The sequence below is a fragment of the Pelecanus crispus genome, chromosome 1 (assembly GCF_030463565.1).
Source record: "Pelecanus crispus isolate bPelCri1 chromosome 1, bPelCri1.pri, whole genome shotgun sequence".
In the NCBI taxonomy this organism is placed as follows: domain Eukaryota; kingdom Metazoa; phylum Chordata; class Aves; order Pelecaniformes; family Pelecanidae; genus Pelecanus; species Pelecanus crispus.
The window spans coordinates 142,825,688-142,842,123 of NC_134643.1; the positions used below are offsets into that span (position 1 = coordinate 142,825,688).

At 44.2% G+C, this 16,436-nt stretch overlaps 1 protein-coding gene across 2 annotated transcripts; it reads right to left on the reverse strand.

The window, feature by feature from the left end:
* Window positions 1-362: 362 nt before the first annotated feature.
* Window positions 363-11,659, reverse strand: TLR7 (toll like receptor 7). Of its 2 annotated transcripts, XM_075714199.1 has the most exons (3): window positions 11,557-11,659; window positions 10,171-10,295; window positions 363-3,658 (listed from the first exon to the last, which is right to left on the reverse strand). In XM_075714199.1, exons 1-3 carry the CDS (start codon window positions 11,630-11,632, stop codon window positions 518-520), a joined length of 3,342 nt encoding a protein of 1,113 aa, XP_075570314.1. In that variant the 5' UTR covers window positions 11,633-11,659; the 3' UTR covers window positions 363-517. The 2 variants fall into 2 exon arrangements, with proteins under 2 accessions (XP_075570314.1, XP_075570323.1); XM_075714208.1 differs by lacking the exons at window positions 10,171-10,295; window positions 11,557-11,659 and adding an exon at window positions 9,540-9,574.
* Window positions 11,660-16,436: the final 4,777 nt, after the last annotated feature.

Consider the following 16,436-nt stretch of genomic DNA (forward strand, 5'->3'; position numbering starts at 1 on the left):
ATGCTTTTCTTGCTTTTCATAAATACACCAAATACAGAAACTATCATTTTCTATTAAAATCACATTTACATCCTACAGTGATCTGAACAGCAGCAACTCTGGGCACGGCCAAACTCCTCCTGGCAGTCTGTGTACTAGAGTAAGCTGAGCAAGTGTCTCACCCACACTTGACCCAGCCACAGGAGATGCTGGAGGCCTCCAGTGAACTGAAAGCTGGAAGTGGTGATTCTGTTCTAAACCAGGGACTTCCAGTGGGTAGTGCATCTTCTCTTGCTGTGCAGCAATCAATGCCAAGCAAGGTGCATGTCAGCTAATTGTCTGTGCTGGCAACAGTTTCTGTTCAATCTTGTCATAGCAAAACAAGTGAACTATCAGCTTTGGGACTAATTGTGCATTTCATTTTGTGGTACAGTATCACAGTTATATTTATCCTCCACACTTTGACAGTTTTTCCAAGTGAAGTTTAGGATCCGTTGCTCACCGCACATAACAACAATATTTACAGGGAAGGGTAGAGCTACACAGTTTCTTGCAGAAGCTTGTTGTAAGCCAGGGTATTGCTCGTAGCTATTGCATTTTTCAGGCACTGCCAGAAGTAGGGCTGAGATCGAGGGTTAGTTGGCCATTCCAGGACAGAACTTCTGCATAGCCTCTTCCTCAGCTGGACATACCGGGACTTCTGCAGAACCTTCTCAAGAAATATCAAGATAATGACATCCATTTTTTCATCTAGAAGCCGCTGGTGGGCCATGTAAAATGTTGTCTTGAACCTGCCACTTTTAATGTACTTGTTGGTCAGCACGAATATAGTCTTTTTGCTCAGCTGAATGCTCTGGGAGAGGTTGTCAAAGACTGGCTGTCCTGGGAGCCAGTCCCGTTCTTCCAGGCATAAATTGAACTGTCTGGCTTTTTGATCTTCCAGCCGTTCAACCAGTTCTTTCAGCACCCACTCATTCACAGCTGGATCTTTATTGTCATAGGCAATAAAAGCATCATAGCAAGCATCTGGTAAAGATAAACGCCGATAGCCCTTCAACTTGGCAGTGCAGTAATGGTAACTATACCATACATCCCAGAAATAGAGATGGCTCATCACTGTGAACACCATAAAGACTAGGACAGTTGAAGCTGACAGACCATACAGGATCAAATACGAGGTGTCCAGCTCACAGGTATACAGATCCAAGAAAACCACACTCCTCCCTTTATGTGCTCCTGGGCCAGCACAGGTCACGTCTGTGGCCAGAAGAGGAATAGTCACTTGAGTCTGATTGATCCACCAAACAAACCACACAGCATCACAGTTGCACTTGAAAGGATTGCCATGCAAAAGCAGCATCCTCAGGTTGTTAATGACATTTTCAGGGAAGCTAGATTTCTTAATTATTTGGATCTTGTTTGAGCTGAGGTCCAAGTATTTCAATTTAAAAGCACCTCTGAGAAAATGTTTGGTTAGCCGTTGAATGTGATTGTTTCGGAGCATCAGTTCTTGGAGCGTTGAAGAGCAATTGGACAGTTCTCGGGGAACAGTAGCCAGAAGGTTATTGCTGAGGTCCAGAGTTACTAGTTTCTTCAGATAGTGGAGGTTTCCCCAGTTGAAGCTCTTCATCCGGTTATTGGTTAAGTTGAGGATCTTGAGTTCTGGAGGCATAGCTTCAAAAACACCATGAGGCAAAAAACTGAGTGAGTTGAAGGAAATATCCAGTTGTTCTAGGCTAGTCAGATTCTTGAAGAATGACAAGTATCTAGCATTCCCATCCATCCATAAAACATCTAAACGATTTCCTCTGAACTCTAAAATTTGAAGTGATTGGCTTTCCATTCCTGTGTTAATAGAGGTAGAAATTTCATTCTCATTCATCATCAGCTTCTTCAGGTAGGCCAAGTTTTTCATAAAACTAAGCACATGACTAACACCTTCTGCCAGAAAATAGTGTGTGTTCCTGCTCAGGTCTAGAATTTCTAAAAATTTTAGCTCTTTGAAAGCAGTTGAGTATAGCAAATCAATCCTGTTGTTAGAAAAATCCAGATATTTCAAGCCAGACAAGTGGTAGAATTCACTTCCATTTAAGGTTTGACTTATTGCATTATCTGACAAGTTGAGGCATTTGAGGAAACTAAGACCACGGAAGTCTGAGGGGTTAATAAAAAATATGTTGTTTCTGCTTAAATCCAAAGTTTCTCCATATTTCAGGCACTCTTCCTTAACTGAAGATTGGTAGGAAGCAGCCTCTTTGTCTTTGGACCTGCAACTTCGCCCATACTCATCATACCTGAAATAATGCATCTCTTGTAATACTTTCCTGTTGTATTGCTCTGCTGAAATCCTAGGATTAGAGCAAAATCCATAAAAGTTGCTTTCGCCTGAAGAAGGAGAAATTTTATTCACTGAGAGGTCTATGAATTTAAGAGCTGGGAATTCTTTCAACATGCTCAGGTTAGCAACTTTAATAAAATTAGTCCCGAGATCCAACACTGTTAGATTTCTAAGACCAAGCAATGGATCTAGATTTCCTTCTTTCAGTTCTTTAAAGACATAGCCCCTGAGCCTCAGGGTTTCCAGGCTAGAGAGGGTGGAAAATGTCTTAGACAGATTCAAGGATGGAGAATACATCTGCAGTTCAAAATTAAAGGACAGATCAAGCTCTACAAGGCTGGGGATAAACTTCAAAAACTGAGCATCTCCAATCTCCTTAACAAGGAAATTTTGGGAGAGGTCAAGCTCTTTGAGATTCCTGATGTTTTTAAACCAGCTGCTGGGTATGCTCTGAAGAGAGTTACTGTGAAGTCGCAAAATTCTTAAATTTTTCAAGGAATAAAAAGCCTTTGAATGTATCTCAATAGTGCTCTTGGGGCAGGGAATACAAGGATATGGGGCATTATAGCAACGTGGGCAATTACCACTTAGATCAAGAATTTCTAGGTTGTGAAGGGCACTTAAATCATGTTCTTGAATCACTTGAATCATGTTATTGTAAATATACAATTCCTTTAAAGTAGATGACAAATTGGGTGGAATATGAGTTAAGTTGTTAGACTTCAGGGATAGTATTGTTAATTTTTTTAGTTCCAGAAAGGCTGTTTTTTCAATTTCAAATGAAACATTGCATGGATTACGGTAGTAGCAGTTCTGTCCCAGATACAATACTTCTATGTTTCCTAGCTCTGACAAATTGGCTTTTTGGATGGAAAAGATACTGTTTGCTTCCAGGCTCAGCAGACTTAAAGTAGTAGGAAGACCCTGAGGTATTTCCAACAGCTGGTTTGCATCCAAATACAATGACTTCAATCTTGTCAGGGCAGCAAAACTGCCATTCTCAATCTTCGGTCTGCTGGTGCACACATGATCTTTGGGCCCCATTCTGACAGGCACACAGTTGCATCTGAAGTCAATCTCCACAAGGTTTTCAAGATAAGCAAAGGATGTTGGATAGATATGGGGGATATGGTTAATACTCAGGGTAAGGTTGGTAGCGTTTTTAGGGATCCCTCTGGGGACTTCCATGAGACGCCGATCGGTGCAGTCCACTGTCACAGTACCTTCAGAGGCTCTAACATCACATGGTAAACTTTTGGGAAACCAAGCTCCTGACAGCAGCATCGGAAATAGGAAGAGCAAGACAAATGGCAATGCATTTGACATCTTTGCACAAGGTACCTGAAAATAAGGAAATAGGGAGGTATTAATTTAATGCAATGAGAACATCTCATAGGCCATCATATCAACCACATACTGGGTCAGACCAAACAACAGCTAACCTGGAATCCTGTCTCTCACACTGGCTAAAAGGGCATGTGCAGGTAGGATTGTAAGTTTGAGGAAGGCATATGTTGGTATTTCCTCAAATGCTTTCTTTACTTTCTTATCATGAAGTATTGTAGTGTTAAGATAAATATCAATTTCTAAATAACGGATCATAAAAAAAAAATCTACTGAAAAGATGACAAGGCAGGCGATTAAAGGCTACATCGCTGTGAATATGCTTTTCTTAAGGGGAAACAAGCAATGTTAAAAGTCCAGCAGATTGCCATTGTATAATAGCATAAATGAGCAAAGTTAATTTTTTGAAGCATATGAAAGATAGAGAAAATCTACAGTCACTTAAAAGCTAGTGTAAATTTTCAAAACCACATTGACTAACAGGTGAGTGCCTAATTTGAATTTCACATTATAGAATCATAGAATCGTCTAGGTTGGAAAAGACCTTTAAGATCATCCAGTCCAACCATTAACCTACACCACCAAGCCCACCTAAACCAATCAAGGGTAGACTAGACTAAACCATATCCCGAAGTGCCACATCTACCCGTTTTTTGAACACTTCCAGGGATGGTGACTCCACCACCTCTCTGGGCAGCCTGTTCCAATGCTTGACCACCCTTTCCGTAAAGAAATTTTTCCTAATTTCCAGTCTAAACCTCCCCTGGCGCAGCTTGAGCCCATTTCCTCTCGTTCTATCGCTAGCTACTTGGGAGAAGTAGCTCACCTCAGTACAACCTCCTTTCAGGTAGCTGTAGAGAGCAATAAGGTCTCCCCTCAGCCTCCTCTTCTCTAAGCTAAACAATCCCAGTTCCCTCAGCCGCTCCTCATAAGACTTGTTCTCTAGACCCTTCACCAGCTTTGTTGCCCATCTCTGAACACGCTCCAGCACCTCAATGTCTTTCTTGTACTGAGGGGCCCAAAACTGGACACGGTATTCCAGGTGCGGCTTCACCAGCGCCGAGTACAGGGGGACAATCACCTCCCTGCTCCTGCTGGCCACAGCATTCCTGATACAAGCCAGGATGCTGTTGGCCTTCTTGGCCACCTGGGCACACTGCTGGCTCATGTTCAGCCGGCTATCTACCAACACCCCCAGATCCTTTTCAGCCAGGCAGCTTTCCAGCCACTCCTCCCCAAGCCTGTAGCGTTGCATGGGGTTGTTGTGACCGAAGTGCAGGACCCAGCACTTGGCCTTGTTAAACCTCATACAGTTGGGCATGGCCCATCGATCCAGCCTGTCCAGGTCCCTCTGCAGGGCCATCCTACCCTCGAGCAGATCAACACTCCCACCCAATTTGGTGTCGTCTGCAAACTTACTGAGGGCACACTCAATCCCCTCATCCAGATCATTGATAAAGATATTGAACAAGACTGGCCCTAAAACAGAGCCCTGGGGAACACCGCTCGTGACCGGCTGCCAACTGGACTTAACACCATTTACCACAACTCTCTGGGCTCGGCCACCCAACCAGTTCTTTACCCAGCAAAGAGTATGCCTGTCCAAGCCGTGAGCTGCCAGCTTCCCAAGGAGGATATTATGCAAGACGGTGTCAAAAGCTTTGCTAAAGTCCAGGTAGATGACATCCACAGCCTTTCCATCATCTACCAGGCGGGTCACCAGGTCATAGAAGGAGATCAGGTTGGTCAAGCAGGACCTGCCTTTCGTGAACCCATGCTGGCTGGGTCTGATCCCCTGGTTGACCTGTACTTGCCTGTGGAGTTCACTCAAGATGAACCCCTCCATAATCTTCCCCGCCACCGAGGTCACGCTGACAGGCCTGTAGTTCCCCGGGTCCTCCTTCCGGCCCTTCTTGTAAATGGGCGTCACATTGGCAAGCCTCCAGTCATCAGGGACCTCCCCTGTTAACCAGGACTGCTGATAGATGATGGAGAGTGGCTTGGCGAGCTCCTCCGCCAGCTCCCTCAGTACTCTCGGGTGGATCCCATCCGGCCCCATAGACTTGTGAGCGTCCAGGTGGCGTAGCAGGTCATTAACTGCTTCCTCCTGGACTATGTGGGCTCCATTCTGGTCCCCATCCCTATCCTCTAGCTCAGGGGCCTGAGTACCCTGGGGATGACCGGTCTGGCTGTTAAACACAGAGGCAAAGAAGGCGTTAAGTACTTCAGCCTTTTCCTTGTCCTCAGTGACAATGTTCCCCCCCACATCCAGCAAAGAATGGAGATCCTCCTTGGCTCTCCTTTTATTGCTGATGTACTTGTAAAAGCATTTTTTATTGTCTTTTACAGCACTGGCCAGATTGAGTTCTAGCTGGGCTTTTGCTTTTCTAATTTCCTCCCTGCAGGACCTAACAAGATCCCTGTACACCTCCTGAGTTGCCCGCCCCTTCTTCCAAAGGTGATAGACTCTCCTTTTTTCCCTGAGTCCCTGCAAAAGCTCCCTATTCAGCCAGGCCGGTCGATTTCCCCGCCGGTTGGTCTTACGACACACGGGGACAGCCCGCTCCTGCGCCCTTAAGACTTCCTTCTTGAAGAAGGCCCAGCCTTCCTGGACCCCTTTGCCCTTCAGAACCGCCTCCCAAGGGACTTTCCCAACCAGGGTCCTGAAGAGGCCAAAGTCTGCCCTCCGGAAGTCCATGGTAATAGTTTTGCTGCCCCTCCGCTTAGCATCACCCAAAATTGAGAACTTTATCATGTCGTGGTCGCTAAGCCCGAGACGGCCTCCAACCTCGACATTTCCCACAAGCCCTTCTCTGTTGGTAAACAGCAGGTCAAGTGAGGCACCTCCCCTGGTAGGCTCGCTTACCAGCTGCATTAGATAGTTATCCCCCACATACTCTAGGAACTTCCAAGACTGCTGCCTCTCTGCTGTGTGGTATTTCCAGCAGATGTCCGGCAAGTTGAAGTCCCCCACAAGAACAAGGGCTAGCGATTGTGGGACTTTTGCCAGCCGTTTATAGAATGCCTCATCTACCTCTACATCCTGGTTGGGTGGTCTATAGCAGACTCCCAACAGGACATCCGCCTTTCCGGCCTTCCCCCTCATCCTTACCCATAAGCATTCCACCTTGTCATCACCACTGTCAAGCTCTATGCAGTCGAAACACTCCCTACCATACAGAGCCACCCCACCACCTTTCCTTCCCTGCCTATCCCTTCTGAAGAGCTTATAGCCCTCCAGTGCAGCACTCCAGTCATGAGAGTCGTCCCACCACGTTTCCGTGATGGCGACTATGTCATAGCCATCCTGCTGCACAAGGGCCTCCAGCTCCTCCTGTTTGTTGCCCATGCTACGTGCATTGGTGTAGATGCACTTAAGCTGGGCTATCGATTTCGCCCCCAACGTTGTCGTGCTGCCCCTGGGCTCCTCATTAGCGGGCCCGTGTATATCCCCTTCCCCCTTCAAACCTAGTTTAAAGCCTTCTCAATGAGTCCCGCCAACTCATGGGCGAGAATCCTTTTCCCCCTTGGAGACAGCCGATCTCCATCAGCCGCCAGCAGGCCCGGTGCCGTGTAGATGTCCCCATGATCAAAAAACCCAAAATTCCACCGATGGCACCAGCCTCTGAGCCACCTGTTAATCAGGTGAGTTTTCCCATTCCTTTCAGCATTCCTTGCTGCCACTGACGGGATAGAGGAAAACACTACCTGCGCTCCCGATCCTGCGACCAATCGCCCCAGTGCCCTGAAGTCCCTCTTCATTGCCTTAGGACTTCTCTCTGCAATCTCATCACTGCCCACCTGTATAACCAGCAACGGGTAATAATTGGAGGGCCTCACGAGGTCGGGGAGTTTCCTCGTAATGTCCCTAACCCTGGCCCCAGGGAGGCAGCAGACTTCCCTGTGGGATGGGTCCGGGCGGCAGATCGGGCCCTCAGTTCCCCGCAGGAGGGAATCGCCTACCACAATCACCCTCCTTTTTTTCTTAACAGGGGCAGTCATAATCTGTGGGGTTGACTGACTGATCCTTGGCAACCCCCTGGCTGGACCTTCCCCGTCACCTCCCTCCCGGCTTGCCTGGCCCTCAACTTCCAGAGCCCCGTATCTGTTGTGTAGGGGCAACTGGGAAGGTGAGGGAGGCCAGGAGGGGATTCGCCTGCCTCCCTGGGCAGGGACCTGTTTCCATTCCCCCCCGTCTCTTGGATCCCCTCCTTCTGCTTGCCGGTCAGAGGGCAGGGGATCCTCCGCTCCTTGTGGGGCCTCCGCCTGCTGCCCTGGCCCCAGGGACGGCAGGGTGCGGCTCCACCAGTCTATCTCCCTCTCACACTCCCTGATGCTCCTCAGCCTTTTCACCTCCTCCTTCAGCTCTGCCACAGGGCTGAGCAGATCATCCACCTGCTCACAGCGAAGACATTTGCCGTCCCCGCTGCCGTCTGGCACAAGCGACAGGCTCAGGCACTCCCTGCAGCCGGCGACCTGGACGGCCGCGTGTTTGTGTGGGAGCTCCGTCTGGGTCGCCGCATTCCTGTAGTAAGTGTTAGAATGGATGTATGGTTGACCTAAGCCAGTCAATTGCTATACTTCCATATGGTTTAATACCAGCTTGCATTTTCACTGTCCAATAAGGACAGAGAGCCAAGGGGGCACTGTATCAATGCAAAGTGTAAAAATTAAAATCAAAGACAGATTTAGGATTGAGCATGTCCCATGAAAGACCAATAATCAGTAAATAATCAGAGCCAAAATCCTACAGGCATTTAAAGAACCCTCTAACACACACTCTTTGTCTGTCAAGTCTTCGTGGTCTTGCTAACTTCATAGATTTGTGTGTATTATGGGAAGAGCAATAAGCTTTTGATATTTCACAACATACTAGTTACTTCCTCAGCAGCAGTCAATGTCAAAGAAACCCTGTCCCTCTGGCCAGAGGCAGCCAGCTTTGGCTTGCCTAGCACGGGCAGAGCAGCCATGACCGTTTTGCTGCCTTTCACAGCTTCTTAACTGCCTGTGTCTGATGCTGGTCAAGAGGTTTAAAGAAAATAAAACCCACAGTAATCAACAACATCATTTTTCCCTGGAAAACTCAGTGTTGAAGGCTTGGGGAAGCATGGCACACAGAATGCTCTTAAACAACCAGGATTAGTTATGCATGAAATATTATTGACTAAATGTGAATGTGAAAACTTTGTTGAGTGTTGCCTAAGACATGCCTTGTAGGTGACACAGACTTTGGGATTAATAGAGGCTTTCTGTTGTACACTCTGTATACTTAGACCACTGTGTTCCCTGTATAACTTTGTGCTTCTGCGTTACCTTAGATAACTATGCTAAATCTACCTGTGCATCTGTGTATCTGCAGGAGTGCTCTAGTGACTAGCAGGGCAGCAGATGTCAGAGAAGCCTGATCAAGTCTCACACAGCACTGCACTTCTGCTATCTAGATTCAACAGCCAAATGGAGTCACTCTGCAGATTCGTTCAGTCAGCTTTTGAATACAAAGCTTTGGTATGGAAGGAAAAAATGCAAACGTCCACTGCAGACCTTGAATTCAGTGTATTGTCACATGAGATTCGTATCAGTAACCCAGTACCGTACTACACCACAGCCTTTCCTCTACCATGATTTCCTTTCCTATTGCCATGAAGTGCTATGGAGCTTTCTTCTTCTCAGCAGATCCTCAGAAAAAAGGCAGTGTAGCTAAATGTCCTGGCTGGTAGTCATGACTATCATTCACACAATTACCCAGGGAAAGCTAACCTGGACTAACCAGGCCATGCCTGCAAATTCTCATTTCATTATTTTCAACTCTTGTGAAGTCATTTGTTAACAATCAAAATAACCTCCATTTGGTTTATAGTAATTGACTTTGGAAACTCACCCAGTCGGAGGCCACAGTTCACCAGTGTCTTCAGTACGGTCTAACCAATCAGCTTTAGAGGATGATTAACTTTTCTGATTTCCTGATGTATAAAAGCACTTGCATGAAAATGATGAATAAGAGTAATCAGAGTAAGTGGAGAGCCACTCCGGAGAAGATAAAATACATTCATTTCCTCCGACCATCCTAGCTTTTGTTTTAGAACTCTTTTTCCTCCACTAATATGGGCAGGGATGTGGGAGGGAGAAGGAAGGGCTCCACCGTTGATATTAATTACATGGAAAACTGAGGGTCTGTCTTTGAATGAAAAGGGACATTGCTGAAGAAAAATCTGGATATGTTCTTGTAACTATTTGGCCTTCCTTCTTTTCCAAGGGACACACTACAGTATGCATGTAAAAGACTTTATTAGACTAATGAAAAACCAAAGAGTGCCTATCCTAACTGAATGGCCCATGGTGCCCCAGCTCCTGCCTACCTCCATCTGTTGCTTTACCAGACCAACACACCCCAGGGGCCAGGGTCGTTAGCCAAGACAGGTGCCCATGGAGCATGGCAGAGAGGTGGCAGGGAAACCACAGAGACTCTCGCACTGCAGGAGACGTCACTCCATCACATGGATGCCATTTACTTTTATCTGTCGATGCACGTCACAGCAGACTGTGAAGTGCCGACCCTCGCCAGCCACAGACACGGTACCTGCAGCCACCGAGGGAAATAATGACAGTTGCCGTGGATCAAACTCCAGCAGCATGTCTCCCTTAAAAAAAAGGAAGGAAATCCCCTGCTGCTAACTAAGGGTCAAACCACAGATTTGCTGCTCTTGAGGAAAAGTTAATTAGAATCAACCTGTGAAGATTTGCTAAACCAATTAAAACCCTCTGTCCAAGCAATAGAGTATGAGCTGGGCAAGATAAGATTGCAGTCTAGATCGCCACAAACTTTCTACATGAACTCATACTCGGCCACTGCGCTCAGGCGCGTAATTTTAGGTGCGTACCTGAGCTCCTCGATTCATTGCCATCAACCTGGGCTGCACTGACATTAAAGAGAGAGCAGGAGAGAGGAGAGGCCTCTCTGCAGGCACTGCTCAGCTCTGAACATGGAGGGAGCTCTGCCTGACTACGCACTGAACGGAGACAAACACTGCAGGTTTACGTGCCTAAAATTAGGTGCAATTAATCTGGGCCTTAAAGTCTTCACAGGTGTGTTTGTAGGTTTCTTAAGAAGTTGAAAAATGCCTTTTGAGACATTCACAATGCTCAGATTTGAACTCTCACATATTGCAGTATTTTTAGGAACCTAAGTGGTGTTGCAGAGCCAGCCAGCTCCTACCATCTTTAGCCTTCATTTCTTTGTACATCCTTCTGTTTCCCGATACCCTTTTAATACATTAGCTATTGTAACTGTAAACTGTTACATTCTGGTGCTGTGTCTAACTATTCGCATGTGTAATACCTTGTGTCTGTTATAGTACTGGAACAAATAAAAAAGATTGCTTTAATTAGCAGAAACACGCAACACCAACTTGTGCAACGTCTTTGCAATGAGAAGCTAGTTTAAACATACAGCTAGAGTATGCATGTGAAATGTCCTTTTCCCTGCAATCTATTCTTGGCTTTATAAGAAGTTCAAAAAGTACTAATCTGCTGATATTAAGTAGCAACAGTGCAGCTAGGTGTTTCTGAAGGAAGTTTTTCTGTAGGTGTTCCATATATATTTTAAAAGGTGAAAGGGGGAAAGGCTAGAGGAAAAAGAACACCTCAGAAGTTATAGAAATTTGAAAAGACATTATTATACTCATTCTGTAGCACAGTAGTACAATTAAATGCTAGCCAGTTAGTGATAGCGCAAATAAATGCTTTTGTTTCCTGTTGTTACGTATTGCAGCTTGTAGCCACGATAGTAAATTGGAACATTTAGAAAGCAGAAAAGGAGAATATGTTCTTGAAAGTCTTCCACAGCAGTTCCAGCCAAAGAGGTCTAAGAGCAAATTTAAAATGGAAGTTTAACCTACCATTTTCTGTGTGCTTCCAGGTCTGGCAGATTTGTTGCTGGAGGAGAGTGTAAATCAGAGCAGAAGAAAACAGCATAAAAGAGGTCCCAACCGGTTCAGCTCAGGTGTGGAGGAGAGCATAACACGACATAACTCACTCAAGACAACAGCAGTAATCACTGCTCTATCTTCTTTCTCTTCAGCTGGACTGCGACTCGAGAAATAATTAAATGTGAAACAACTGCTGTAACCTACTTCCTCAAACATTTGCACTTGAAATGAAAACAACAGTACCTCATTTACTCCTCCACCCCCCATAAAAATAACTGAGCATTCTTATTTTTTTCCCTTTTAAACAAATTCTCATATTACTCATCCATCCATTGTGACAAAACGGGGGTGGGGGTGGGGTGTCCTTTTGGTCTCATATGCTGCAATTTGCTCTCTTTTTTGCTACTTTTGAATGCAGTTTTCATTTCAAACTGTGCATTTTACCTAGCTACAGTGTCATACTATAAAGAGCTATAAGCCAACCTACTCCAAGAAGATGAATATCCAAGCCACGGGGAACCCTAAAGGAGGTCAATTGCAAAATACTTGGTGACAGATCAATCAGCTAGGAGACAAATGCTTTACATAAGGGTAACATTCGCTTCAGAAAACTAAGATCTGCAGAAGGTCAAGTTCCTTCTTCCCCACCCCCGCACCATTTTTTAGTGTAAGCTGCACAGAGAGGCAGAAATTGTTAATGGATGTTAACAATATTTTATATTTGGAAGTTTTTTATTATTATTATTGTTGTTGTTGTTGTTGTTGTTGTTGTTACTATTATTGGTTAATTTCTGCTGCAAATACCTTCAAGAACTGGGACAAATCTCTTAAGCTAAATACTTTGTAGAATAAATGTCTATTAAGTGAATGGGACTTCAGGAAAGGGAACCAAAATAAACCAGAAAAAAAAAGGATAGTGCTAAGGGCATAGGAAACAGCGTACAAAAAAGTAAAAACGGTGTGGGAGAGTGTCGAAGGAACCAAGTTAAAGATGACATGGATAGACTTAAGCTGGTGACAATCCAGCATTTCATGGAACACGGCGTCTGTTTGAGAGTTTCTTACTTAAAAGTTTCTATGCTTAGCAGGACAGACTAGTTTAATGGTTAGGATATTTATTAGGTGGGGTATTTTTTTTCATATCTTCTTTCCCTACATATTTTTTGTTACATTTTAAATAGCAGTTCATAATTTGTCTCACTGTGGTGGAGCTGAGGAACTCATTTCGGAAGACTGGAACCTGAAGAATGAACAGAGAAAGACTTTGCAATCATACTTTAAAATTCCCTGGGTTTAGTGGCCGAGTCATATAGACATAAACAAAACCAAGAAACTGTACAGCATCATTACCACTTCAATCAAGGCCTAGGAAAGGGCTCATGAATTCGCTATAGGTTCAGGACTATATTGCTCACCTTTGTGCCTGATTACTAAAAATACTGTAATAAAGTACGATTCTGCTGCTGTTCACTGGTAACTGGATTTTTCTTTTCACACAAGATGCACTGAGGTTTTCACTGGGGGTTATTATAACTAATGCAGACATCTCACTAAAATCCTGCTGCATTCTGCAAGGCCATTCAGTGCATTTCTGGTAGGAGGAAAACATTAATTGCAAACACTCTACGCTGGCTATTCCACTCTGAATATTTCACATATTGTATGTCACCAGAAGAGAAAGTTAGCTTCCATGCATTTATAGTTATTCACCTTACTGTAAAGCAACCATGCTTAATTAATTGTGAAATAAGAGAATGACTTGGCACAAGCTGGATTGTGAAAGTTGATTTCCTCAAGCACATAACCACATCCCTGGTATATGACACTGGAACACTGCTTCAGCATGACATACTTAACATCCACTCGCTTTGGTTGTAAAGTAGGTTTTCTAAAGCTCAGTGTCCACTCACCCAACCCTGTAAGTTTTGACAGGTGCTCCATATCTTTGGAGATCTCCCTTGCAGTCTATACCTAGAAACTTTGGAAATTTTAATAGCTATACCAATGCCTTGCCTTTTGTTTTGGACTAGTCTGATTTTATTTTTTTATATGAGGAACTCGCTGTCACCCAGCCAAGAGCACGAGTTTCAATTCCGTGCAGAGTGAAACTGCAACTTTAGCCGAACGCTAATAGAAACACAGAGCGCTTTTTTGCTTTTTTTTTAACCTAAGAAATGTGGGAAGCAAAATACAGCAGTATTTCCCTTCAAAAGGTGGGGGCAAATGCAGGGGAGCTCAGCAGTCCAGATCTTCAGAACTATAATTTGATTTTTAAAGGCACACAGAGTCACAGATTTACTGATTTTAAAAGTTCAGGTTTCCTTCAAATGTTGTACAAAATCTCTTTTGCCTCCTGTGAAATGCAAAGTAACTGAAAGAAAAGTACTTCCTACTGCACCACGTGCTAGGGGAGGACCCACTGGTACCCAACGCATGTATTTTGCCACCTCTATGAGTGAAGAATGTAATTTAAAATGGAGCAGGAGTCTTTAGTTGCCTTAATACTTCATCTACAGGTTTGGTTTTCACTTAGATTGAAATTGGACTGGTGAACAATACATTTCTTCCCCCCCCCCCCCCTTCTAAATGAAAACTTAAAGCAGGATGCTTTAGTTTATTCATCAAAATCAGTATTCTACTGTGTTTATCTTAAAGCTGGGTAGTTTACTTAAAGTCTTGCAGTAATGCCTTTTCTCTGTTGTGCTAACCCTCATAGCAATAATTATGACAGCACCCTAAGTATTCATGGTTAATATGACATTTAGTGTAACATTGCATAATTTACCCAGAAAATTATCAGAAATAAGATGCTCAGGTTTTGAAATACATAAGTTGACTTTTCAAACTGATGTAGACAGATGTGCCAAAAGAACCACAAAGAGAAATGGATAGCAAAATTGAGGAAACGATAACAAAATCACTTGCAAAAGCCTTAAGGGATGTCAAAATGTAGGAACCCTCCTGATAGCAGTTGCAGAAATGTGTTTGCAGGCACTAACAATAACCAAAACAATAAACAGAAGACAACGGTAGAGAAGATGGCCTACAACACAGGCAGAGTAAGCTCTCAGAGCTCTGGTGAGGGAGAAGACCCTCATGGATCTGTGCTAAGAGCCCACCCAACCGCCCAGTGCGCTGACATATGACCGAGGGAGCCACTAGCATCACAGAGACAGACTTTCCCATTTCTGAAAGCTGAGGCTACCCCAGTGCCAAGACTGACCACTTGGTGTTTACAACAGGTTAAAAACTATTTGCTGAAAGCAAAGGCGCCTGGCTTTCCTCTTGTTGAAAGCGAATTACCTTCCAGGGACACAGTAGGCATCCAAAAATACCCGAAATAAGACGCAGTTCATTTCCAAGCTCTCCAGGGTCAGCAATGCAACTACACCTCTCCCGCTTCCCCCTTCCTAAGGGGTCAATAAGATAGGGAAGCCAGAGATGGCATCGCTGCCTGCCTTTGGGGGATGGTGATGATGATAAGCGCTAAGGCAGTAATGCTGGAAGTGGTGGTGCGTGCTAACGCAGGAACTGCCGGCAAATCATGCAACTGGCAGGTTCAGAGGAGTTTGGGCACTTGTGAATTGGATATCCTCTAGTCCTATTTCTTACTGATGAAATGACTAGCCTGCAGAACCACCCCAATTCAAACAGTTTCATGTAGGTAATGTGCTACGGTTTACAAAGAAATTCTCAGGCAAGAGCACTGAGGGAGCACTGGAACAGCCTCTACAGAACATGGAACTCAAACACTGATGGACCCCACAAAATCCCGTAGCAGGAAAGCAGCTCCATACAGAATAAAGGCTTAAGATCAGGGCAAGCAAGCAGCTGTAACAAGGCTCATATTAAACATGCAAGTGTGTTGATTTATGGGCTTCCAGAGACCATGAAACACAGCACTGTCATTTATTATAGGGCTTGATACTGTCTTTTAAAAAATTGTGCATGACACTTATGGGAGAGGGCTATTACTCAGAGGTTATTTTGATCCTAATTTCATGGGCTGCAATTTATATGGATTGATTTTCTTTCTCCCTCTATGTATATTTTTACATATACAAAATATCTATATGATACAGATATGTATATTATGTAGTGTATATATTGTATATATCTAGATATAGCTACACACTGCACATACATCATTGCACAATGTCCTAAGTGTCTGATCTTCAGACCAGAATCCCAGCATGAACTGGTGAGCACAGAGCATTAAACACCAAACACATCACAATTTTCTGTTTCCACGCCTTTTCATTCTGTCAAAATGGATGGGGTTTTCACACAGCTGCTGGAATTCACCTGTAACTCTTCATAAACATTTCTAGTGCACAAAATGCAGCAGACACAGTAAGCTTAATTCTGCATTAGCTTTCTACTCTTTCCCCCATGTCATCCTGTTAAATACAGTTGAGTGGGTTTGCTTACAACAATCTGAAAAATAAGAACTTCAACTGCTCCTAACGTGTTAACTCAAACTCCCAAAGAAATTTAAACATTGTGTCCCTTCTGTCAGACTGTAAAAAGAAGGAGAAGGATGATCTTATTATAAAGAAGTGTACCAGTCTGGTGTGATTAACTGTTCATCCTTATGTCCAAGACAGCTGGAGCATGATTTATGAGCAAGGTTTGCATGAGATTCAGAGCCTACATTCTTCCCTACTTGACCTGTGCAGGGCACAGTCTCCAAAAAAAAAAAAAAAAAAAAAAAAAGTATCAAAAGAATAAAACCACAAGCAATCTCTTGCCACAAGTAATTTTCAAGATTTATTTACAATACTTGTGCACAGTAAAGGCAAACAATTCAGCATTTTGTTTGTAACAAAGATATGATCTATAAAGCAACT

Excerpts from the sequence above, each read along its gene's own strand:
- TLR7 (XM_075714199.1), bottom strand. The coding sequence starts at position 11,632 with ATGCTGTTTTCTTCTGCTCTGATTTACACTCTCCTCCAGCAACAAATC. Across the intron at positions 10,296-11,556 it reads CTGGAAGCACACAGAAAATG|ACATGCTGCTGGAGTTTGAT; the intron begins GTAGGTTAAACT and ends TTTTTAAGGGAG. Across the intron at positions 3,659-10,170 it reads ACGTGCATCGACAGATAAAA|GTACCTTGTGCAAAGATGTC; the intron begins GTAAATGGCATC and ends CCTTATTTTCAG.